Here is a 27,011-nt window from a genome sequence, read left to right as displayed (position 1 = left end):
AAATCTTATTACCTGGTCATGTGACTCCTCCACCTTTGTTCTTCCTCAAGATTATCTTCTTTATTCCTACTACATTTTCATACAAATTTGAAAATAAAATTGTTGTTCTCTCAAAAAACAAAAAACCAGCACTCCAGCTACCAAAACAAAAACAAAAACAAAAAAATAATTGCTGCCACATTTTTGAGTCAGATTATACTGAATCTATAAAACAATTTAGAGTGAATGTATTTCTTTATAATATTGAATTTTTAAATTGATGAATGGATATGTACTTCCATTTCTTTGGGATTTCTTTACAATCTTTGATTAATATTTTATAATATTCAAGGTATAGATTATACATACCTTTTGTTAGAGTTTCCTTATACATTTGTTATTTTGATATTCTTGGAAGTAGTATCTTTAAATAAGTTTCACTTTAATGTACTTATTGCACCCATTTAGATATAATTTCTTCTTCTTCAATGGTATATTGACCTACTATTCAGTACATTCTCACTTCAAAAGTAGCATGTGTAGTGTGATCCTATTTTTATTTCTATCACAGTTATTAAGAGAGAAAGAGGAGGAGTTCAGAAAAGATTTTAATCTAAAATCAGTGACAGTAAGTCTCGATTGTAATGTTTTGCTTGCTTTTACTTTTTTAAATTAAAATGTATTTTTCTGTATTTCTGAATTCTTCCTGAAGAGTACATATTACTATCACAAAGCAAAATAATTTTAAATTACAAATTAAAAATTTCAATTAAAGAAAATGAACCAAGGTGTAGATTGGTCTTGTAGTTTGCATGGTATTTCAATGAATCTCTTTGGCTGCCTACACATACCCATACTCCAAGAAATTCCTAATTTTTGTTTGGAAAATATATGATAAACAATTTACTCAAGTTTGTGCCTTTGAGTTGATTAACTTTCTTTGGATAAAAAAATCTAATCAGAAAAACAAAAGAACTCCACAGAATTCTAACAGTAATATTTAGTCCATTAGATACAACATTTCCCAACTCTCTCATCCATAGAGAGAGCTCTTCACGCACTATGATAGGAGATTTCACCTTCCTGGGGAAAAAATAGGACAGTAACATCAGAAATTGCTGAAATCCTTTTTCATCTCAAGTTCTTCCCCTTCATTAGGTTCATAAACAGGGATTCACATGCAGGCAGTGAAGGAGATCTCTCTTGCTTCTACCCGAGGTCTTGCCCCCATTTGTTACTCACCTGGTCATCCCTATTTAAACATTTTGGAGCTTCACTTCTCCTCAAAATCAGGTGTGTGCTGTTAATATGATCAGTTTAAATGATGATAAATCTGTAGCTCATAGAGCATTAGAACTTGTCCCAAATCACATGGTTGGTATGCGAGGAGTCCGCTGTAGGGCTGGTCAGTTATTGGTCTAAATGACAGTGCTTTACTGCCACCTTCTGGGTAAATAGGGTTTGTTGCAAGTCCTAAGTGTTCATTATGGCAAGAGTTAGGCTTTAGGCAGTGCCTGTAGCAGATGAAACAAATATCTTACAAGTCATACTAAGATGTTTTTTTCTATTATAACTCACAGGAGAGAATTGTTTTTAACAGGTCAGGTTTAAATGATTAGAGAATGGAGGCAGGATTATAGTTGAGACAAGAGAATGGAGGTAATTCCAGGAGCCAGTGAAATTAAGATGTCTAATATCTGATACTAAGTATATGGGTACAGTCTTATGTGAATATGTAAGTTATGAGTGTATAGACAGTAGAATAATTGCAGATGTGAGTGGGATCATCAAGCAGAACAAGATGGGGAAAGGGAAGATAGCAATGACAAAAACCTGGGACTGATAAATAATTAGAGAATGCAAAGTAAAGGGAATGTGACGGCGGGAGTTCAAAATTCAAAACAGGTGCCGGAACTAAGAATACTACCGGGAAGCTCCCTTAATGTTGGCAATGAGAGCATGTGTACGACAACGACTAGGTTTTAGAGACAGCACTGAAAGGAGGGGAGTCCTGAATTTGGATAAATATGCTGCCCTCCTTTCTTTCTTTGGAGATGTCTACTGTCAAGTAACAGAAAAAATATCAAGTAACAGAAAAAATATACACAGTACTGCTGTGTATTGAACATTGAAGTAAATATTTTATTATCTACTGAAAAATTTTGTATTATTACAGAAAACGAGTCTAATCCTTTAGAATTCTTAGAAAAAGGAGAATAATGACAACTAAGTACATTGACTAAGCTACTCTAGACTTCAGAAGGTGTCAGAGGAAAACCTAAGTCTCATGACATGATAAAGATGAAGCTGACTTTTACCTTCAGATAATATATAGTAAGAGAAACCAGATATATCTCCTTCTTGGAAAGACAACAAAAAATCAGACAAAATATATGAAACAATGACACTAGACATCAGGTACTGAAGGATGCCAAATCCTGAGAGATGGGAAATGAACATGGTGAGCTCTATGATTGGCCTTGATTTCAGCATTGTGGGAGATTCCCAGGAAAGGAAAGAGGATCCCAGAAGGAGCAAGTAGATTCCCTGAATTGAGGAGACAGAGCTGAGAGGAGAGAGACCAATGTGGCCATAGTTTGCAGGACGACAGCATGAAAGAGCTGGACAGAAAGCTCAGCATATCACTGATCAATGCCTGTGCGTGAGGAAAATACATAAAGCCAGGAAAGAACCACTAGAGAGGATTAGAGGTAACAAAGCCCAGATCTCATATAGGGTAATAGTGGCTGTTCCTGTTAGCCATACTAGAAAACTTATAATTCAGGGAACATTGATTAGAGTACCCAACAGGAGCTTGCTTCAATAATGACCAACAATTAGCCACTTAGTGAATACTGTACTGGTCCCACCTAACAACTCTTAAAAATAATATTCCAGGGGATCAGACTGTTTCCAAGTAATTGATCTGTGTCTCAGAACAAAACTCAAGATTATTTCTATAAATATCAAAATATTTGGAGTCAAACAAGATAAAATTCATAAAATTATGCATTCATAAATTCATTCATAAATGTGCATATCCTAAGATATCATCCATAATGAAAAGAAAATCAACCATCCCAGAATTGACACAGATATTAGAATTAGCAGTCATAAAAATAGTTATTATAATTATATTCCAGATGTCAAAATGTTAGAAACATGAAAGGTAAATCAAACTTGTAGAGATGAAAATTAAAATGTTTGAGATGAAAAATCTGCTGCATGGTGCTCATGTCCAATCATTACAGAAGAAAAGATTTGTGAACATGAAGTCAAGGCAATAGCATTAGAGTACGATCCTCCTCAGAGTTCTCAGTGCTCCTGCATGACCTAGGACTTAGAGCGGTGGAAATGGACATACATAAAGATAGAGTCTATTTCATTTCCCCCAGAGCAATTTGCTTTTCATATTCTAGACCAAAGGTGATTTTTTCCTTTTTACTGGAGCCCTGTGTCTACCTTGTAATTAGCATAGTAGTTAAGGTCAAAGAGCTAACAGAACAGATAAACACTGACCACAGTCTTACAAGGATATTCAGAGGCAGAAGAGATGCTCTTCCCAAGTCAGTAGGGAGCAAGCTGGCTGAGGGGAAGAGAGCATATTAGCATATGTTAATCTTCTCTCCATATTAGGAATGAATATATACACAGAAGAAATATAGCCCAGAGAAGAACATGTCCCAATAGGTTTCAGAGGTTAAAATGTGTCAAGGGAATTTTAAAAAACCACTGGAACATTCATGGATGCCACTGATGTAGGCCTCCTTCTATGGAGAAAAGTGGGGCCAGTGGAAATGTTGGGTCTTGCAGAGTCAAGCCAGATGTGTGTAAATGTCTCTGTTTCAAAACTGAGTCTAAAAGTGAAGTTGTTTAACAAGGAGTTTGCAGCAAGTGGGCAAGAGGAATGGCCAGGAAGAGCACGATGCTCCATAGTTCCTAGTAGTTGTTTTTTTAAGAAATGCTATAGGAATATGGAAGAAATTTCTGTTGTGTTCCTTGGAAGACAACTTGGAGCCTTCATATAGATTCCTTCGCCGTTCACAGTATCAAGAAGCTGATGAATCCCACTGTTTGGTTTTGACCTTTGGCTCAAATGTTCATTTTATTCTATTTCTGAGAATTGAGACACAGATCTGAGGACCAAGTTAAATCAGACTTCCAGAAAAGTTTATTTATTAGAATATGGAAGGCAGTGCATCAATGAGGAAAGAAGTCTAAGGAAGTAACCTTTAGTTATCTGATACAAGCACAGCAGGGGCAGGTCTCTGTCACTATCAAATGCAAGGAAGGGTTGTCATGATAGAGAAAAAAAGATATCTTCTTTGACATCCAAGTTCACTCAGCTAGCATTTTCCATCATTTTGAAACCTAATCTTCCCATGAGATTTCCTAAAGGCAAGAATCAGAATCAACATTGCATTAATAAAATGTCAGACCTACAAAAACTTTTTAAAATTATTTTATCTACCATCCTTATTTTATATTTAAGGAAACTAAGAGCCAGAGCATAAAGGGAATTGACTACATACAAAAACTAGGTTATTGGATTTTCCTATCCAGTTATCCTTCCGTGATTCTAAGATGCCATGGAAGATGTTATGGGCTATGCTGCAAACTCTTTGAAAATAAGTTATTTGGGGCTCCTGGGAGGCTCAGTTGGTTGAGAATCCAACTACTGATTTTTGTTCAGGTCATGATCCCAGGATCGTGGGATCAAGTCCTGCTTCGGGCTCTGTGCTGAGCATGAAGCCTACTTAATATTCTCTCTCTCTCTCTCTCTCTCTCTGTCTCTCTCTCTCTCTCTCTCTGTCTCTCTCTCCCTCTGCCCCTCTCCCCTGCTTGCTCTCTCTCTCAAATGAAAGAAAGAAAGAAAGAAAGAAAGAAAGAAAGAAAGAAAGAAAGAAAATAAGTTAGTCAGGCCTGAGCTTGTGATCTATAAGGCGTATCAGTCCTCATCTTTTTCTATTAACACCCTCACACTTTGGCCCAATTCCTCATTAGTCAGGATGATGTGGAATTTACACATTCCTGACACTGATCCTTGTATAAAATTACAAAATGATTGTTGGCATTGTGATGCCATGAGGAGCATTTTAGTCCCTGTGAACTGCACTGGCTTAAACAGAGGTCAAACCTGAAGGTGTGGTTTTGTGAGATCTCAGTGTCTAATCACTGGTAATCATGTCCCATAAATCCAAAAACCTAAACAGGGGCTCTTAGCAAAAGGACCCAAACCTTGCAGTCACCTCATCATAGCTCAGAGTTTCAGACACATAAAAGATTGAAGGTATCTTAGAGAAGGCAAACCACAATTTCAAACCAAAGAATTTCAGGACTCAAAAGAATAACCAAAGCTTCATGTAGCATAGGGGATTTGATCCATCACTTGGCATATGGGAATGTGAGGGCTCAGACAGAAGGCCCTGAAACACCACAGAGTACACTGAGTCTGCTTTCTACCCCAGTGGGCTTTATATTACCACATGCTCTTATGACTGGGGACTGATTATTATCTCTGCAAACTGGAGCAAATTCCTGGCTTCAAGGCTGATACACTTGGCAGAAGAGGTACATGGTAACTGTGGTGGACTAAGTTTGTCTTCTTTCTCTTCTTTCCCCCCAAATAGTACTCACATGCTCTCGACACACAAGATGCAGGGGTTTTCATAGGTTACAAAATTAGTGCCACAGATGGGTTGATATAAACCAGGGCAGGGGTTCACTGTTCCAGTGAACCAACTCAAGTTTACTTTCTTATATGGACATTTCACCTGAAATTGATTTGAAAAGAATGACATTAGAATCACACAAACAGGTAGGTCACATCTGGACTTGATTAGGAAAATCTAAACATAGTTAGCATCCTATCACAGTCACACAAAGCTCTTACAGCTGTCCCTTCACAAAGCAGTGGAGGCCAAACCTAAATTTATCCTGTCTGACAACCACAACACCTTCATTGTGAGGACCTCCTGATGGTAACGGGGTACAGAGGCCTGCTACACTATGGTGGGAAAAAGAAGAGTGGGTGTATTTGTGAAATTTAGCTTCTCTCTCAATCTCCTTCATTCCCAGAGTATTAGACATGGGAAAAGTCTTAGAGATTTCTGGGCCAAGTGGGCAAAAAACCCTGAAAGCTCGTAATTGGAAAGAAATGCTTCACTGACATTCATAGGCTTCAATTTAAAATATTTATCATATTTCATCCACTCTCAAAATCCCCAAGTCAAATCTCTTCTTGAAGTTGTGAAATGTGAAAGCATTTAGCATAATGCCCTGATTTTTTAGGGAAAACTAAAAACAAAAGAAGGGACATGTCTCATCAGGGATGAAAACCCACATCCAGTCACAATGCTGGTGTCAGTGGCAGCTTGAAGATGTGACTCTGGTTTGCTGGAACTTGAGGAGATGGTCTCAGGGGCTCTATGAGTGTCATAGAAAGATTGGTAATGTGCCTCTGATACAAGGTGGGAGAGAGTTTCGGCTGAGTAGAGAAAGAGGGATCATATTTGAGCTTAGAAACTCTTTTCCTTCTTCCTTATCCAACACCACCACCATGGCCAGGCCACCATCATCTGCCTCTTGTACGTCTGTCACCCAACTAATCCCTCCACTTCCTCTATCCCCTGGCAATTGTTGGTACTCATTTTCTAGGCACTATGGAGGGCTATCTGGTGTCCAAATGACCAAATCTCATCTTGGTTCCCAGTTTGGATCAGTCGACTTGGGGCTCATGTATCTACAGTGTACCTGCCATGTTCATGTGAGTGGACTTTGGAGAACATCACAGATGACCTTCCTGAAGTAAGATTCTAAAACAGCAAACCCAAAGAAAACTCAAATTAGAATCTCAATCCTGAGAAATATAGTGAAAGATTACCTTAACAGCTCCATGTGGTGGCCACCAGTGTCGAGGTTCTAAAACCAAGACATAAATGAAAATAGTTGCAGAGTGTAATGCCTGGTAAACCATAGCTTAATCTGTTGGCAGAATTAAAGAATTCTAATTTATTACCAAGAAAGCTTGCAATAACAGAAAACCTTTTTTAAAAATTTATTTATTTATTTATAATTTTTTTAGATTTATTTATTTTGAGAGAGAGAGAGAGAGAGAGAGAGAGAATCCCAAGCAGGCTCCACACTGTCAGCACAGAGCCTGACACAGCTCTTGAACTTATAGATTGTGAGATCATGAGCCAAAATCAAGGGTGGGACACTCAACTGACTGAGCCACCCAGGCACTCCAAAACTGTTTTATTTACACATGCATTCATTTTTTTCCCTCAAAAAGTGTGGAATAACTCTTCTACTCCTGATGGATAAGTAGCAAGCAATCACTGGTCTCATATATGTTGCCAGTCTAGTATAACAAGTAAATTTTTGATTAACCTGTAGTTATCCTGGGCTTGAGAGGATTCAGAACAGGCAACCAAAAAGAAAAGACATTAAGAAATGTTAGAACTTTAAAGAGGCCTTTAGCCTAATCCCCATATTTTACAGAGAGAGGAAAGACAATTGCTACTGTCCAGGATTTCATGGTAGATGGGTAAAAAATCAAATTCTTCAGTCCTTAAGGCTAGGTCTCTTTAAAACTCCCCACAGGACTCTTTTATAAAGGAGGACAAAAAAGTAATGACCTACTGAAATTCATGGCAAAGCATTTTCAAAAGTTTTGCATTTTTGAGATGTGTTGAGATGTGGGCATATTGCCAATCACTTTCACATTCTACCTTGAATTGCCCAAGCCCCCTGGTCCCCATAAATTAGGTTTCATAATCTGCACTAATAGATGGGGAAACAAAGGCCCTTGCACATTGGCTCGGAGTCTTTTATTTGTGGACCAACTGCATAGTCTCTCTCTATAGATACAGATATACAGATATAGTAAAATGATACTCTTACACAAATAAACACAAAATAATTCTAAAGCATTCTTTCAGATTACAGTGTCAAAGCTCACAAATCAACTTTACATAAATGCCAGAACCAGCCAAATTACTCACCAGAAGGTAATGCCCCATGTATCAGGATGAAGAACAAAAGCGAGCAGAATACTGGATGACATTTGGTCATTTTTCCTCCTGGTGCATATGTCCTTAGAGTGATGCTCTGAGATATTGCCTTGGGATGTTCCCCTCTAGTACAATCACTAAAGCAGAGGTACTCAAGATATTAAGACCATCTTTAGGGTGAATATCTATCTCCAGCCTGCCCACTGTAACCTCTGTATACCACACTTGGAAAGCCTATTATTTCACTCTTCCCCAAGAACAGATGCTCAGGAATAAAATTGGCTGGTCATAAATAAAAGTCTAGAACTCAGTGACAGACCTGTGACTACTTAGAAGACAGAAGTCAATCAGAGGTTACTCTTTGGGCATAATTATATTATTTTAGTATGGAGGTATTTTAAGTGTCTTTAAAAGGCAACCCCTTACCTGAAGATTAACCCAAATTTGTTCTTTGAGGGGATACAAAGAAAATGAGGCCACCAGAAGCTTCCAGAAAATAAGAGCTTCTCAACAGAGGAAGCAGGCCCGTACTTGCTCATGAAGCTGAGACTGTTTCTTTGGAGTAAGGCAAAGATTGTAATATTCCAGACTTACTTGGCTGTGCTAGAATCTTCTGGTGTGGAATGCTCAGCCCTCCTGGAGCACTCTGAGAGAGTGCACAGGGAGAAATACCATTCCACACTATCTCATGGGGGCCCCAAAGTTATTTTCATTTAGACATCCAGAAAGGGAGAAATCAGTGAGCAAATCCTCCTGTGGGAGGATCCCCTTCTGACGCTAGAGAATGGTATGCAGTTTCCAGGCCTGCGCAAGGACCACATTGAATTCCCCTATCTTCCTAATCCCACGGAGGTGACCTGATCCTCCCTATGCCATCAGGCCTTTTTCTCTGCTTTGTAGCATATGTGAATAGGCAACTGACATAAACCATTTGCGATATGCTGTGGTGTGATAGGTGTTATGTGAGACATGGTAATGTCCCTAGGGTACTCTACTTCCCAAGACGGTTGGAGGTGCTTGGCACAATGTCCGGGGCTTCCTACCCTGCCTGCTCCTGAGACAATCGGAGCTCCTGCGCTTTTTGCTAAGCACACCCCATCTCTTCCTGACATCTTCCCTGGATTCCTTTGGGAATGGAGCTGCAACAATGGAAGATCCAGCTGCAGTAAAGCAGGATGCCAGATGCCCACTCCCCCTACCACACACACGTCCCCTTCTTCGACCCACCTTGGAAAGAAGAGAAAGGAAGAGAGACATGGCATGTTCTCTGTGGTTCTTGCCTCTTTTAAGAAGCAGGTATCAGGGCCTCAGGAGGGGGTGGAATAGCTATGTAAGAGAGAGAGGTCACTGAGGCATTGTGTGCTGGGAGGAGCAGCCCCTGGAGGCCCAATATTCAGGGTAAATCAAAGTCAAACCTCAGCAGGAGGCATTGGGTAAGGAAGCACGAGCTGCCTAGAGGACTTGGGGGTGGGAACAGATCACTGGACAGGGAAGCCTGTGGCAGGCAATCTAAAGGGGCAATGGCATGAAGAAACACATCACGGTAGGGGAGAGCGCAGCAGAAAAAGCAGAGTATGTTCCACAAGAATTAGTACCTTTGGCCAGCATGTAAAACATGGAAAGAGCTGAGTAAGGAAGGACATTGATGATGAATGAGGTCTCTAGACGCCATTTGCAGTGAGTCCTGCCTGGTTCTTAAAGTAATCCACAGCCTTTGCAGCTTTGTAACATGGAAGATATGTTGTCATAACCGAGTTTCCTCCTGTTGTCTGAATGCCCTGTGTTCATCTTCCTTTCTGTAAAGAACGATTGTTCTTTTTCTTTTAAAAAAATTTTTAATGTTTTATTATTTATTTTTGAGAGAGAGAGAGGGACACAGAGCACAAGTGAGGGAGGGGCAGAGAGAGAGGGAGACAGAATCTGAAGCAGGCTCCAGGCTCTGAGCTGTCAGCACAGAGCCTGAAGAGGGGCTTGAATCCACGGACCGTGATCTCATGACCTGAACTGAAGTCGGAAACTTAACCGACTGAGACACCCAGGCGCTTGAAGAACAATTGTTCTTATAACAAGGAAAGATATGTCAACTTTAGAAAATTGGAAAAATAGAAATTTAAAAAAAGAAATAAGAAGACATGAAATCTCAAAACCCAGACATAACTGTTAAACATATATTGAATTATATTGTTCCAGTTGTTAAAAATCAAACTTTTGTAGAACTGTATATTGTTTTCTGTCCTTTTCACTTAGAAATGTACTGTGACATTTTCTTGATCTTCAAATATAATCATATAGAATATGAATTTAGAGGCCTGGTGCCATATTTTGTCACATATTTGGATTTTTATTATATTAATATTTTTCTGGGCACCTGGGTGGCTTAGCTGGCTAAGCATCTGAGTTTGGCTCAGGACATGATCTCACAGTTATTGAGTTTGAGCCCCACAAAATCGGGTGAGCTTGAGCGCTACTTCGAGTGAGCCCTGTTTCTCTCTCTCTCTCTTTCTCCCTCTCTCTCTCTCTGCCCCTCATGGGACTCTCTTTCTCCCCCTCTCTCTCTGCCCCTTGCTCACTTGCTCCCTCCCTCTCTCTCAAAAAGAAATTCTTTCCTTGTTGCTCAGTTAGGTTGATTCCAATTTTCAATATTATTACAATGCTAGAAAGAACAAATTTTTATTTACCTCACTTAATGTACTTTTTATTAAATAATTTTAATAAGTGCCAAAAACAAACCTACTGGAAACTTCCAGAAGGACCTGAGTCACCTAGAATATGAAAGCGGTGGTTTTCACCCAATTAGTGGGCTCCATGCTTGTAATCTAACATGGAGCATTTTGAAAATACAAGGCCACCTTACTAAGTGAATCATTTGTCCCCCAGTTCAGAGAGGTAGAGGGACTCCATTGCATAGAAAGGATTGCAGAGGAAATAAAACATCATAGGAAAGAAATAAGCCTAAAAGAGCTTTAGCTCTCCCAAACTCCCCCAAATTCCAGTTGAACTAATAGTATTGGGTGAGGAGAATAAATAAGATTAAGGGATCACATCCCCATCAGAAAATCCTTAGTCTATGACTTCCTCATCATCTATCATATCCCTGGCTTAATTCTTTTTTTTTTTTTTTTTAATTTTTTTTTTTCAACGTTTATTTATTTTTGGGACAGAGAGAGACAGAGCATGAACGGGGGAGGGGCAGAGAGAGAGGGAGACACAGAATCGGAAACCAGGCTCCAGGCTCTGAGCCATCAGCCCAGAGCCTGACGCGGGGCTCGAACTCACGGACCGCGAGATCGTGACCTGGCTGAAGTCGGACGCTTAACCGACTGCGCCACCCAGGCGCCCCATCCCTGGCTTAATTCTAAATTATTTTTTAATGTTTTTATTTTATTTTTGAGAGAGAAAAAGAGAGAGAGACAGAGCACAAGCAGGGGAGGGGCAGACACAGAATCCAAAACAGGCTCCAGGGTCTGAGTCCTCAGCACAGAGCCTGAGGAGGAAGTCGGATGCTTAATGGCTAAGCCACCCAGGCGCCTCACCCCCTGGCTTAATTCTAAAAGCTATAGCTTGGGGCTTTTCCTCTGGATGTCAGGCTTCTGTTCCTACTTTTGTTTCAAGTCACTTCAAAACAACATTTTCAAAAACCAGCTCCTTGCAATGTAGTCCAAAGCAGATGGTTATCACCTTTCAGGGACACCAAAATCCTCTACAGGATTTAACCTACAGTTCTACTGTTCTCCCACAGAAAGGAAACTTAGCTCCACAGCCCATTAATTGCAGAACTTTCATAGTCTAGCCCATTCTGTTAACCAGTCACAATCTCACCAGAGCATGGAGCTGCCTGTCTTTAGGCCTCGACATTTGTGTCCCACCTCCCCCCGCCATAGAACAGCCACCACACAAATGTCAGTCCAATCCTGGGCTAGAGGACAAAGTCTTTCCCTTCTCAAGGATTTCATGGAAGCCATAGGACAGCATTACCATTTTTCCCCCTGCTGCAACGTGTTTATTATGTGCCAAAAAAAACGACACCACAGCTAATTGCACATGAACTAGAAGCAGAAGAGCAAAGACACCCCAAACCCAGCAGAAGAAGAGAAATAATGAAGATCAGAGCAGAAATGTCTGTAGGAGAGTGCAGTCTTGCCTGCATAGGCTACAATGACTAACAATGTCAGCTCAGCAGGAAGAGGGGGGTGTATTCGACCCTGGTTCTCTGACACACAGCCTCCCAAAGAGGGGCAAGTAGGTTTTATTCGTGTTTTTTTTTTTAAAGAAGAAAGAAAAAGTCAAGTTTTCAACTTCAGTAGTATTTCAGTGACTGCAACTGTTTCTTCATACATTTTCAACTGAAAGAAATAAGGAAAGGGTATTTATTCCCTCTGAGAGAAAGGGCTCCTGGGAGCCTTCATCTGCCCCCACCAAAAAGGAGTCCTTTTTTAGCTCAGTTACCAAAAAAAAAAAAAAAAAAGTCCTGTGACTTTGGAATTAAAAACTTCTATCAACCCCACCCCCCGCCATAAGTACAACTCAAGAAGGTGGATAAACCATTTAAAACTATATACAGCAGCCATCAAATACCGTTTATCCAGTCCAGTTTCAAATACAAAACACATTTTTTTGTTCTTGTTTGCAAATGTCTTGATCTGCCACTGTGAGAGACAGTGACCTGCAGTTGCTCAGACACAGGTTTGCTATAATGTTAAAAGCTGCCAGGAAAGGGAAAAAAAATCTCTTGTTCCAAACGACTTAAAAAACTGTTTGAAGGAGTGTAAAAAGGAACCGGTAAAAACCCTTGAGCGTAAAATACGAAATATGATTTTGGTTTAAATGAAGACCAAAGGCTCCTTGTTGTTTACAGTAAAAGACACCAGGGGTACCTGGGTGGCTCAGTTGGTTGAGAGTCCAACTTTGGCTCAGGTCATGATCTCGCAGTCTGTGAGTTCGAGCCCCGAGTCAGGGTCTCTGCTGACAGCTCAGAGCCTGGAGCCTGCTTCAGATTCTATGTCTCCTTCACTCTCTGCCCCTCCCCCACTCATGCTCTGTCTCTGTCTCTGTCTCTCTCTCTCTGTCAAAAATAAATAAACTTAAAAAAAAAAAAGACACCAGTGGAATACTCAGTTTATGCTGATCAGGTGGGGGTTAAATAAATGGAAAGGTGCTGTATGGCAACTCCAAGAACAAACCCATGTTCTGGTCTGAACACTGATCTGGGTAACAAAATTCCTCATCTGTTCTTTGGACTAAGATGACCTTAATGGCCTTCAAGTTCCCCTCAGCTTGACTAAAATTTAGATAAATTTCTACCTGACTCTGAGCTCCTGACCTCCCTTATCTTAGAGCATTTACTTTAGAAATCTTATAATCATAAGTTCTTTCTCTGTTGCCTTGAGATATAATTCTTTTTAGAAACCCCTTGCCAGTTTTACAACCCAGAACCCAGGACGGGTTCTGGAGGACCCAGGAGCCATCCCTTTGAAATGCAGCCATCAGGAAACACCAGGCAGGCTATCTCCTAATCTCTGTGGAAGGGCAGGAGCCTAACTTTTTGTGAGCACTTTGCTCCAAGTTGCAAAACTACCTCCTGTCATAAAGATATGGGTTTATTTTTCCCTTAGATAAAGCCAATGAGCTAACACAGATGGCCTGTAATTTCCCCCTACCCTCCTCTAGTACTTTTTCACTAGCTCACCCAGACCTTAAAAATCCTCCTTCTTGTATTTCAACCCCGCTGAGTTCATTCTGAGCTCTGGCCTCTCTTACCTATTGCAACTGCATTGAATAAAGCCTTCCTTGCCTATTTAACTTTGTCTGATGTAGTTTTTGTTTTGACAGGACCATCCCACATGCCCAGTAAGATGAGTTTTCTTGTCTCTTTCATTTGGGCACAATTACTGTTTTGCGGCTATTTCCTATTAAGACCAATCCTCGACCTTGTGTAGTTCAAGTGTCAATCTCCCTACCTTGAAGACATGCAAATACTCTAGTGTAAAACGGACGCACTCACTTCTTGTTAACCTTACTTCTTTCCTTAATTGCCCATTTATTTACTCTTCTCTGGCTTTCAGAAGTCTGCCCTGAGCTACCCACTCACTGGCCTGCTGGTCCCTGTTGGCAGCTCCTAGCAGCTACTGCTTGTCCTCTAGGACTAACCAACAGGTGGAATTGAGTCAGGCCACGCTTCCCTTTTATTTGCCCTAATCCTTTGTTGTCCCTAAAATCCCTCCCCTGGCTGTACAGATGTACATGAATTTCTTTACTAACAGGTTGGAGAAAGGAAAATCTTTAAAGGGAATTACCAAGAAGGGGGAAAGCTAAAATGCTATAACATAGAGATGAGATTCCTCAGAGACAAGAAGGAAAATAACTAAGAAGTCCTGAAGGCAAGGCCCTGATGGTGAGCTCCCCCAGGGTCTCATCTGATTCCTCTTCCCTCAGGCTTTCCAAAGACTGATTTGCTTTTCTCCATTTCTCTTTGAGGCAGCAAATCCTGCCCACAATATCTTATGGAATATTTGGAAGAGAGGCTCTGACAATTGAAATTGTGAAGGCCCAGGTTAAGCGTGGGCCCTTAGGGTCAACTCTCCTTTGCAATGTTCTGATCAGTGTGAGTTGAAGATATCCCTCTTCCTTTTCAGTGTTGCACCTAACACATACACAGACACACATACACAGACGCAGATTTATGTTCGACAAAATTAAGTGTTAATTCTCAGATGGTACAGTACAGTAGAAGTTTTCAAATTACGTATTGTGACCTTTTCGTGGGCTGTGAAACTTATTTTGTTACCATCACTATTTTTTAAATAAAATATAGTAAAACAGAGTAAATAGAATAGAATAAAATAAAAATGACAATGCAACTTCAATAGTGTGTGTGTGTGTTTCTAGGTGGTGAGATAACATATTTTGTTCACTGTGGGTCACATTCAATAAAGTTTCAAAGCCTCTACGATACACCTACAAGTAAGGAAACAAAAATTTGCTATTTGCAAGCTGTGTACCTCTTGCAAGGAGAAAACAAGTTTTTTGGGTTTTTTTTTCATGTTTTCTGCCAAAAGCCTAATATAGTGCTTTGTTCTTATTGGAATAGTAATTCAACAAGCATTTCTTATGTCCCTACTTTGAACCCTTCTCTCTTCCTCTTCATAGTTAACTGGAAAATCAGAGGCACCTAAGCTTATGTTTATTGAAGAACTGAATGAAAACTTGGGCTTAGTTGCAACATACCGTACTACCCTCAAGAATGAATCTAACTTATACCAACATTTGAAAAAAGCAAAGTGTTGTGGTGAGTGTTTCAAATGACACACTGATGTTATGAAAAGTCTAAGTGTAAAGTCTAACGCGGTTGGCATAAGAGGAAAACAGCAGATGGGCAATCGTAATTCAAGATGTGTCATGAAAATAGGTTTTCAAATCAAGTGTTACTAGCGCTAGTAATGCTAGATAAATATACTTATACTTGTTTTAAGGCACAGGATATGTTCCATCTTGGTAATTTTTTCCTTAATATACATATTTAGTAATATAAATTTTACCCTAACTACTGCCTTAGGGAGAATTTCACAAATAATATTATTCTCTTTTCTTTTCATTTACTTCAAAATACTTTTCGTTTCTCATTTGATTTCTTCTTTGACTCAGGGTTTATTTATTGGTGTGATGTTTATTTTCCAAATACTCGGGATTTTCCAGAGACTTTTTTTGTTTATTTTTTTGTTTTCTTATTCAATTCAGATGTGGTCAGAGGACAAATGCCATTGTGACTTGAATCCTTTTAAATATATTGAAATTTGTTTTACAGGCAAGAAAGTGGTCTTTCTTGGTAAGTATTTCTTGTTTACTTGAGAAGAAGGTTTACACTGCTCTTGTTGGGGGCAGTGTTCTCGGGTCACGTGGTTGTCAATCAGGCCACATGGTTGATTGTATTACTCAATTCTGCTGCACAATTGTTGATATTCTACTTACTTGCTTTATTAATTTTTGAGAGATGGATATTGAAATCTCTGATCATAATCATGGATTTGTTTATTTTTCCATGCACTTATATTCATTTTTGATTTGTAAATCTCGAGTTTCATAAACATGTAAGATTTTGTATCTTCTTAATTAATTGAGAATTTTATCATTATAAAATGTAACTCTCATCCTTTGAATAAGTCTTTCCTCTAAAATCTATTTTGTTTATATCAATAATGCTACTCCAGCTTTCTTTTGACTAATGTTAACATGGTAATCCTTTTATTTTTCTCCTATTTGTGCTTTTATGTTTAAAGTGTGTTTCTTATAAACACACTCACTTTTTAAAAAATCCAGTCTGCAATCTCTTCCTTTAATTAGTGTTTAGACCATTCATATTTAATATGATAACTGATATACTTACTGTAACAGTTAATTTTATATGTCAACTTGGCTAGGCCACAGTGCCCAGATATTTGGTCAGACACCAGTTGAGATATCACTGTGAAGGTATTTTTTCTGATATGATCAATATTTAAATCAGTAGATCTCATTGTTATTATTGTTGTCTGTAGTTAAATTATTTATTATTATAAGGTCAACATCTATGTACCCAACATCCTAGTGACAAGCTAGAATGGCCATCATCCTAAAAGCCTCTCACATGTTATTGCCAGCTATACACCGAATATTTGTGTCCCCCTTAAATTTATATGTTGAAGTCTAATCCCCAATGTGATGGTATTAAGAGGTAGGACTTTTAGGAGGTGATTAGGTCATGAAGGCAGAGCCCAGAGAACTCCCTTGCACCTTGATCTTAGACTTGCCAGACTCCAGAACTGTGAGAAATAAATATTTGCTGTTTAAGCCTCCCAGTTTATGGTATTTTTGCTATAGGAGCCCAGACAGACTAAGGCACTGCCTAACTACAGCCCCCTCTCACAGACTCTATCCTGACTTCTGTGTTAATCACTCACTTGCATTTTTAATAGTTTTACTACCTATATATGCCTCCCCAAAGAGAGATATTTTAACCTTTGGGATTTCCTCTTTGGTGAGGTGTCTAAACCTGTAGACTCTGAGTGAAGCATATTATTTTCTGTAATGTGGGTGGGCCTCCTGTGATCACTTGAAGGCCTTAAGAGAAAAACCCTGAGATCTCTTAGGGAAGGAGAATCCTGCCTCTTGACTTCCTTTAGAATTGAGCTGCAACATCAATACTTCCCATGGGTCACCAGTCTGCTGACCTACTGTGCAAATTTCACACTTTCTATAATCACATGGACCAATTACTTAAAATAAATCTTTTTCTTTCTCTCTTGTCTCTGTCTCTTTCTCTGTCTCTGTCTCCCTGTCTGTCTCTCTCTCTCTCTCTCTCTCTCCACACACACACACACACACACACACACACACACACAGAGTTGGTTTTGTTTTTCTGAAGAATCCCTAACTAACACAATTACCTTGAGTCTGCCATCCTGCTACTTGCTTTCTATTAGTCCAATCTGTTTTTCCTCTTTACCTCTTTTCTTTGTCTCTCTTGCACAAATATAGTATTTTTTTTTCATTATTCCATTTTATCTTCATTGTTGGCATATTTAGTGTTGCTTTAGGATTTATAATATACATTCTTAACTTTGCACAGTGTACCTTTAAGTGGTATTATATCATTTAACTTAACACAGAATCTTATAATAGAATACTTTCATTTCTTCTCTCTGTGTTTATGCTGTCATGCATTTTATTTTCACATATGAAAAATGAAAATAAAGTTCTGGCAACCTAGCTGCTATGGATGAAATTGTGTCCCCTCCAAATTCAAATGTGAAAACATTAACCATCAGTGTGACTGTATTTGGAGATAGGGTTTTAGGAGGTAATTAATGTTAAATGAGGTCATAAGGGTCAGGTCTTCCTTTCAGTTTTTACTGAACCTTTAATGATTCTTGATTATAGTCTTTTTTCATTGCATAGTAATCAACTCTTCAAAAGATTGTCTCTGACTAGTCTACAAACTCCTTACTGACATGAAATCTTTGCCCATTTGTATTGCCTCTCCCTACACAACACACTGCTTGACCCATAGTGATCTTTCTATATGTGTTGTTAAAAACACACACACAAATCTCCACAAAATAGCTGGCAAGCATTTAACCAGACTTTACTACAAAAGCAAATTGTATTGGACTGATGAACTTATAGGGCATAACTTTGTTCCTATTTGCAGATGTACTGTTAGAAAATTCTTCTCTTTATGTAAGCAAAATATCTGTCTTTGCATATTATGTTAATGACATGACTCCTTTCTATGGAGCCCCAGAAATGAGAACGTTCTGATCTCTCTTGTGATAGTCCTGCATATGTCCTCATCTTTCCTAGTTACCTTGAACTTTCCTTGGGCCTTTTAAAGACTTCAACAACAGTTTAATCAAATTCTATTATTTTTAGTCTCTTCCCAACATGACCAACAAAATGCCTTCCTTTGTGGATTCCCACCTGTGACTGAGTCCTCTTTAAATAATGTTAAATAATTTAAATAATGTTAAATAATCTAATGTTATTCCTGGTCTGATTAGTTGATAGTGTTATGGATTCTTACTCTATCTTCCTCCAAAGCTGAACTTTCCACTTTTCATTAGTGTTGCTAAAGGTACTAGTGTTAAGACTAATGGTCAGATCTGCCCCTTGACCCATGTTTGCTTAAAAATTGTGAGTTTTTGTAAAATGGGATGCTATGAACAGATTCCTCTCCCATTAGTGTGTATATAATCTCTCCAGCTCCCAACTTGAGTAGAAATAGAAGAAATCTTTCCTTGTCACTTATTGAGAGAAATGACCACAGACATTTTCCTTAAGAGACTACAGTTGCATCCAAAGACATGCCTGAAAGCTTTCTGCTAAAAATCTTTTATTGAAGAATCAAATCCATATATTTGCCCCGCAGCCATCTGAGAGGGATTGGTTCTCTATGTGGAATCTGCCAAAGGGAACTTGGTGCCCTTGAGCATCAGGGAGACTCAGCACTGTCCATACTTTGCCAAAAAAAGTGTACCACGTCTCTTCCTACAAGAGAAATCATTTTTTTTTTTTAAGGGAAGGCTTTGGAGATCTTAAATTGAAACTTTTATATTCTAAAATCAAGCCAGCCAAATGAGCACAGAGCATGAAAGGTGAGCAATTAGTAACTGAGATCCAGCAAGGGGGAAAAAGGAATTCAGTGTGCTAGTGAAAGCCAGTGTTAGGAGCCAAAAAAGTCTTTAAACATCTCTTGCTATTTGCCATTCAGTAATACTATGATGTTGATAAAGTCTCCTTTTTGAGCTTCATTTTCTTCCTACTATCCACTATCATTCTTTCTCTTGCCTCTTTCTCTTTATTTTTGCTTCTTTTTGTAAAATATTATAATTATCAGCAAGCTATACTGATACACTTCATAGCAGTGTATACACTCATACACTTCATAGGAGCAGCAAGCTTATCAGGTAGCTAAGATGGTTCAAGCTCTGCAGGAGAGGCCATTACTGCAAATAATATGTTAAATTCAGCACTTACACAACTTCATTGCAAAATGAGCATTTGTTAGAATATACTTTTCCATCAGATCCGCAGAGAGGGAAATATTCCATAGTACAGGTGGCAGAATAATTGGTGCACTCAATTTGCTCCAGTCCAAAAAAAGAAAAAAAAAAAGAAAGAACAATTTCGAATTGTTAAATCACAGAAAATGAGCTTTTTAAAGGTCTTGAGAGGTCATTTAGTTCCAAATCTCACTCATAAAAAGACAAACCCTCTTCAGTTTACAAAATCTGACCCAAAATGGTGGCACTCTCATCACAGAAAGAGATGGCTTAGCCTTGAGGTTACGGCTTCCCTCTCCCTCATTCTCCTCAGGGAACTGATGAATAGAATACATCTTCTATCTTGTACTTAATTTTTGAACCAGTCTTCTCCTTACCATGCTGTCATCCATTTTATCCACGTCCTCATGGTCTTGCCTGCATAGTCACAGTTGCCTGCCAGTTTGTTGCTCTAAATCTACCTTCATCTGAGATTTCAATCACCCTCCACACTGACGCCAGAGTGATCTTTCAAAAAACAAAATCAGTTTTTGTTTTTTGATTACTTAACTGATTCCCCGTCAACAGAAAGTCCCCTCATGAGCCTGGCTTATCTCTCTTATCCTCTGCCTCTTATTCTAGCTAAACTTAACAACTGAATTCCCGGAGTGTTTCCTGCTCCTATACATCCCTGTGCCCTTGCTTAAGGTGTTTTTCCTATCTTGCATCACCTTACCCCTTTGTCCATCAGACTGACTGCTAAGACTCTTAGTCCTTAAAAGTCAGTTTAACTACTTTTTTAACAGTTTCATGATGATATTTCTCTCCTTCACCCATCAAATTGGTGTAGATGCCCCTCCTTAAAATATTTACTACCACAATCCCATGTGTATAATTCTCTTGTCATGTTTCAAACTCTATTAAAATTATTTTAATATTTTAACCCACTCACATAGCTCTTTAGCCCTGAATTGTCTTTACATGTGTTCTTGAGTTTTTTGGTCTATACGTAGTCATAGACAGTTTCTAGAATACCTATTTTAAAACTTTCATAAAGTGAGAATTATAACATTTTATATTGAGCATAAATGAAATTTCTGTGTATACTTACACATTTATTATCATGAAGTTTTCTGAGTTGAAATCGTTTATTTCTGAAAGAAAAAATTTTATTGAATGGGTAATGCATTACTTGATATTTCACAATCTATAGAGTAAAATACAGACATATGTTATTCTATGTTGTCTAACCTGTACTGAGAACGACGAGTTCTGGTTAAATTCTACTCTAGTCGGCTAATACTGACCATTAACATCTTTGATGGGTGATCATTTTGTAAACAAATAAAAGTATGAGAAAATACAATCAGCACTAAGAGGAGATTGGGCATTTAAAAAATAGTCCATGAATATTCACATGAAAATCAAAGGTGTAATATAGTGTGAAAACATTTTTTTGCAGTTAAGAAAAAGAAAATATGTTCAAATCCATCTCTGGCACTCACAGTCTGTGTAATTTTGTTATAGTCACTTCCTCTTTGTATTAGATTCCTGTTTCCTAAAAGGAGGCTAGGTGATGCTATAATCAGTAAGATCTCATCAGTCTTTAATCTCTTGTGTTTTTTTTTCAGCACATGTGTTTGCATATCCTGAGACTTTATTCTGAATAACACTTGTTATTATACTTGACTATAAATTTTAAGAAGGGTTAGAAAAGAAGGGGAAGATGATAAGAAGGAAGAAGAGCTCATTTCTGTATTAGCTGCAGAGCTAAGGTTTGTTTTATCACAGTGAACCCTAAACACCATTATAATTTCTATCTTACAGGGGCTCTTGGGTGGCTCAGTTGGTTAAGCGTCTGACTCTTGATTTTGGCTCAGGTCATGAACTCATGGTTTGTGGGATGGAGCCCTGGATCGGGCTCTGCTCTGATAGGGCAAAGCCTTCTTGGGATTCTCTCTCTCCCTCTCCCAATGCCCCTCCCTCACTGATGCTTTAAATAAATAAATAAATAAGCTTTAAAAAATAACTTATATCTTACAAATGAGGATAGTGAAGTACGTAGTGGGTTGGGTATTTGTCTGATGTCACATATTTACTAAGTGCAATCTGGATTCTAACCCAGATGTGTGACACCAAAGCCCATGATTTTAACCAGTAGCCATGAAGTGGTGAATTCAAATTCATGGAATGGCTGGTAATAATGTTTCTTTCATTTGCTTAGAGGCTGAGATGTTGTTTATAGTGAGGACTTCTTGTGTAATTTGTGGGTCTGCTGGTGGGGATTCCAACTATCCATTTGTATTTTTAATCTCTTCCTGAGACTTTTCCAGATAATTCTAAGAAGGAACATGGATTTTCTCTGGGTTATAAAAGATACATCAAATTCTTATAATAGTACCCATGGCAAACAGCCTAAATAGAGAGAGTTGTCTTCTGAGTTCTCATTATACAATAAGAAAGATATAAACAGAAGATTATGGAACTTTAACCAAGATACATTTTCTGCCTGAGACTCAGTTTCCTCAAATGTAATGTGAAAATAAAAATGTCTCTATGTAACAGCTAATGCCTGAAGGACAGTGTAATATGTGAATGAGAATTTGGCTGGATAGCAAAGGAATATATATATCCTTAGAGATATTTATTTGTTTACTTATTTACTTATTTATTTTTATTTTAACAAAGCAATGTCCAAAGGGTATTGGAGGAGTGTGACAAAAGGTAGGATTTATCAAACCATGTTGTTAGAAACCAAGCAGATTTCAGCCAATGTGGACTTTGTAATCTTTAAAAAAAGAGGGGCTCCAAATTGGGTATTATACTTACTGGTTCAGTAGGCAAAACATGCATTCATTACTGTAAGTTTTATGATCTATGCCACATATTGGTTTCAGCTCCTTTGAGCATGTAATCCCAGAGCCTTTTCTGTTGTATTGGGAGCAGTTCACCTATAATTAGAATAAAAAATAATGGCCTACATTGTTTTCCTTCAATTCTATAACCATTCTTCTATCAAGCTGGGAAGAAAGAGAAGAGAGTGAAAAGAGTACCATAGCCTGTTCAACTTTCTAGCAAATATGTCTAGAAGACCTTGTATGGTCCAGGCGCTGTGCTACACAACTAGGTCAGACCTGAAATAATCTGTAAATAAAATGATAATTAACAGGTAAAGAAGGAAATGTTAATCTCTCCTTTTAGAGTTATGATGAGAGTGCAATGTAATAATGAATGTGAAAGTTTAAAAAGCTACTTAAAGGGTCACCTGGATGGCTCAGTCAGTTAGGTGTCTGACTTCAGCTGACGTCATGATCTCACAGTTCATGGGTCCACGCCCCACATAAGGCTCTGTGCTGACAGCTCAGAGCCTGAAGCCTCCTTCAGGTTTTGTGTCTCCCTCTCTCTGCCCCTCCCTCACTCATGCTGTCTCTCTCTCTCTCTCAAATAAATAAATAAATATTAAAAAAAAATTTTTTAAAGCTACCTAAGGTAAAAGTTTCCTTAATCTGCTGTTCCCCGTTTGCAAAGAGATTCCTTTTGCAGCCTTTAAAGAAAAAAAAAAAAAAACACCACCAGGAGAAGTGGAGTTAGGACTGGTTTTACCTCCCTAGGAATTAGTTCCATCCACAGTGATCCAGGTTACCTACTTTCACAGCCCCATTTACGAATTAGCTCTGATTTTATTTTTACAAAGACCCCACAGAAAGGGGCTATACTCACCTCTATGATCCCCAGAAGAGTGTGGCATGAGACGCATTTGAACAGAAGGAAGTGGAGAAAGAGCAAATTCCACAGTTAGAAATGCAAGGTTGAATTCACGGTCTACAGTAACTAAAACCCATTTCCAACATCCCTTGCCCCCATCAGACCTAAGAGGTCACTTCTTTACTTACGGCCAGTTCAGGACGAAGCCAGAAATGTATGCAATTCTGACTCAAAAAATAAATAAATAAATATGGGGGCAATTTGTGGTCATTGGAGAAAAGGCTGTCATAGGTATCTAGGAATTCCTGTGAGCATGTCAAGGGTAGGGGTTGGTGACGGTCTCAAAGTTGCGTAAGTTGTTTCTGAAAGGGCAATTCAGAAGCCTGACATCGATCAGCAACTGAGCAGGCTGCCCATAGTCCTTTTATTCTTTTTTTTTTAAATTGAAGTATGGTTGACACACAATGTTACATTAATTTCAGGTGTACAACACAGTGATTTGACAAGTCTATACACTATGCTGGGCTCACCACAAACGTAGCTACCATCTGTCACCTTACAACCCTATTAGAGTACCATTGCCTATATTCCCTATGCTGTACCTTTTATTCCCATGGCAATCATTTTATTCTTCTTCTCAGTCTCTCTTCCTCTTCTGGAAGGTCTGACCCCCACCCCCTCTTTGTTAATCAGAACAATCCAGATAGTTAACTTCTAAATTTTCTTCTGACTTTAACATCCTATATTTACTGGAGGTTGAACAAATTGCAGCTAACACATGGGTATGGAAACTAAAAGGAGTCCTAACTCACCAGGAGGAGAGGCAGCCCACGTGGTGGCTGCCAGAGTGATGATGGCAAAAGCAGTGATGCTCTTCATCATGATGATGAGTGAGGGTGGCAGAGATATGCTGCTCTGAGACAGGAAGTCCAGAGAAAGAGAGAGAAAGCAGTCTGCCAAATACATACGTACACGTATATATATATACACACATACATAAGGCAGGGTCCCACCTTCGTTAAAAATCGACCTTTTCAGTGGTGATTGGTTGCTAACCCAAGCTAGGGTTTTAACTTCACAAACTTCCTTATTATCTTGAATTGTAGCCAGTGGAAATAGTTATACCCTGAAACTCACCTACCAGAAGCTCTCTTGCATAATAATCCTCTGGTCTCTTAGCAAATACAACAGCATGGCTATATTTAAGAACAAATAAAAATCACAGGTGTAGTAAAGAGAAAAAAACATTAAAATGGTATGTGTAAAGGGTTTTTTTTTTAATATATGAAATTTATTGTCAAATTGGTTTCCATACAACACCCAGTGCTCATCCCAAAAGGTGCCCTCCTCAATACCCACCACCCACCCTCTCCTCCCTCCCACCCCCCATCAACCCTCAGTTTGTTCTCAGTTTTTAACAGTCTCTTATGCTTTGGCTCTCTCCCACTCTAACCTCTTTTTTCTTTTTTTTTTCTTCCCCTCCCCCATGGGTTCCTGTTAAGTTTCTCAGGATCCACATAAGAGTGAAACCATATGGTATCTGTCTTTCTCTGTATGGCTTATTTCACTTAGCATCACACTCTCCAGTTCCATCCACGTTGCTACAAAAGGCCATATTTCATTTTTTCTCATTGCCACGTAGTATTCCATTGTGTATATAAACCACAATTTCTTTATCCATTCATCAGTTGATGGACATTTAGGCTCTTTCCATACTTTGGCTATTGTTGAGAGTGCTGCTATGAACATTGGGGTACAAGTGCCCCTATGCATCAGTACTCCTGTATCCCTTGGGGAAATTCCTAGCAGTGCTACTGCTGGGTCATAGGGTAGGTCTATTTTTAATTTTCTGAGGAACCTCCACACTGCTTTCCAGAGCGGCTGCACCAATTTGCATTCCCACCAACAGTGCAAGAGGGTTCCCGTTTCTCCATCCTCTCCAGCATCTATAGTCTCCTGATTTGTTCATTTTGCCCACTCTGACTGGCGTGAGGTGATACCTGAGTGTGGTTTTGATTTGTATTTCCCTGATAAGGAGCGACGCTGAACATCTTTTCATGTGCCTGTTGGCCATCCGGATGTCTTCTTGAGAGAAGTGTCTATTCATGTTTTCTGCCCATTTCTTCACTGGGTTATTTGTTTTTCGGGTGTGGAGTTTGGTGAGCTCTTTATAGATTTTGGATACTAGCCCTTTGTCCGATATGTCATTTGCAAATATCTTTTCCCATTCCGTTGGTTGCCTTTTAGTTTTGTTGGTTGTTTCCTTTGCTGTGCAGAAGCTTTTTATCTTCATAAGGTCCCAGTAATTCACTTTTGCTTTTAATTCCTTTGCCTTTGGGGATGTGTCGAGTAAGAGATTGCTACGGCTGAGGTCAGAGAGGTCTTTTCCTGCTTTCTCCTCTAAGGTTTTGATGGTTTCCTGTCTCACATTCAGGTCCTTTATCCATTTTGAGTTTATTTTTGTGAATGGTGTGAGAAAGTGGTCTAGTTTCAATCTTCTGCATGTTTCTGTCCAGTTCTCCCAGCACCATTTGTTAAAGAGACTGTCTTTTTTCCATTGGATGTTCTTTCCTGCTTTGTCAAAGATGAGTTGGCCATACGTTTGTGGGTCTAGTTCTGGGGTTTCTATTCTATTCCATTGGTCTATGTGTCTGTTTTTGTGCCAGTGTAAAGGGTTTTAAGGTGATATCAAATGTAGGAAAGTTGAAACAGAAAACAGAAGCAATGAGGACATTTCTTGTTGTACAGTGGTACAACATGAATACTTAGCGCTGTAATACCTTGCTTTTCTAGAGTAGGAAAGACAATTTCAATATTCTATGAAGGCTTGTTAAGTGATTATAACAAACTTGTGAAATATGCAGTATTATTGCTACTTAGCAGATGGGACAAAAAATACAGAAAGATTAAGTGCTTTCTATTTAGTCATAGAGTTAATAGTTGTAAAAGCCAGTCGTCCAGAATCCTAGACTTATGCTTCTATTCTGTATTTTTTTATTCATATATGCTATGTCAATAGCAACAATGATTGTTTATAATGAAAATCCAGATTTTAGCATAGAGTGTCATGCTACTTAAGATTACAAATATGATATTCTGCTTAACACATTCTCTGGTGCCCCTATCTATATACGTCTGATAACCAACCTTTTTTTTTTTTTTCCAATAATATAGGCCTAATGATTTCCAAGTACTTAGATGTGGTCATCAACATCAGCTGTCCAGAAGATAAATTTACTATGGAGTTAAGACAGAGTTAATTCCGAAAGGACAAACTCAAAGATTAGAGGAATTAAGAAAATTGCCCAAAGTAGACAGCTAATGAGTAATAGAAACTTGATCCAAAACTAGTTCTTCCAATTTCAGAACTTACGATCTCCCACTTTTCATCTCCAATATCACTTCTTTTTCTCAGAAATAATTCTATAATTTTGGTTTCTCCTATTGTGAAATTTGAGTACTTACACCTCACCCATATTTCAATCCTTCTTCAGCATTTGAAATATGTATACTATAATGAAATGTACTCCAGAAACTCTTCTTAATGGGGTAAATGATCTTCTTCCCAAGTTATAGTGGAACATCTGATTAGAGTCACAAGTTCTAAGTAGATAACAGAAATGAGAACCATGGCTCAGTGATGCTGGATCTGGCAAGGCCAGGGGCCAGCATTTAGGCCTGTGACTTTCAAACTCTTCATTACTGTTATTTAATTAAGAAATGGAACTTTACATTTCTTTCTAAATGTAATTTTATGAGGTAAGCAACAAATGTAACAGTTTTAAAAAGGCAGTCACTT

General features: G+C 38.7%; 2 protein-coding genes across 2 annotated transcripts in view; both read right to left on the bottom strand.

Moving 5' to 3' along the window:
* Positions 1-4,325: 4,325 nt before the first annotated feature.
* SPINK14 (serine peptidase inhibitor Kazal type 14 (putative)) lies at positions 4,326-8,055 on the bottom strand. The gene is made up of 4 exons (XM_047076321.1): positions 7,986-8,055; positions 6,863-6,900; positions 5,617-5,753; positions 4,326-4,371 (listed from the first exon to the last, which is right to left on the bottom strand). Exons 1-4 carry the CDS (start codon positions 8,053-8,055, stop codon positions 4,326-4,328), a joined length of 291 nt encoding a protein of 96 aa, XP_046932277.1.
* An 814-nt stretch (positions 8,056-8,869) lies between these two features.
* Positions 8,870-27,011, bottom strand: part of SPINK5 (serine peptidase inhibitor Kazal type 5) — a 100,406-nt gene continuing 82,264 nt past the window's right edge. The window contains exons 33-36 of the mRNA XM_047076308.1: positions 24,025-24,127; positions 22,992-23,051; positions 9,410-9,503; positions 8,870-9,221 (exon numbers count right to left, since the gene is read on the bottom strand). Coding sequence (XP_046932264.1) covers positions 8,870-9,221; positions 9,410-9,503; positions 22,992-23,051; positions 24,025-24,127 — 609 coding nt within the window. The remainder of the gene's footprint in view (positions 9,222-9,409; positions 9,504-22,991; positions 23,052-24,024; positions 24,128-27,011) is intronic.

This window comes from Lynx rufus, unplaced genomic scaffold, assembly GCF_022079265.1.
Source record: "Lynx rufus isolate CCGP_SWC_20201006 ecotype Redwood Valley unplaced genomic scaffold, mLynRuf1.p SCAF_1, whole genome shotgun sequence".
NCBI lineage: Eukaryota > Metazoa > Chordata > Mammalia > Carnivora > Felidae > Lynx > Lynx rufus.
This window is presented reverse-complemented; position numbering and strand designations above follow the sequence as displayed.

Coding starts and splice junctions, on each gene's coding strand:
- SPINK14 (XM_047076321.1), bottom strand. CDS start 8,055: ATGACCAAATGTCATCCAGTATTCTGCTCGCTTTTGTTCTTCATCCTG. Junction 6,901..7,985: donor ACATGGGGCATTACCTTCTG/GTGAGTAATTTG, acceptor TCTTGGTTTTAG/AACCTCGACACTGGTGGCCA. Junction 4,372..5,616: donor ATCTTGTGTGTCGAGAGCAT/GTGAGTACTATT, acceptor TCTTGCCTTTAG/GAAATCTCATGGGAAGATTA.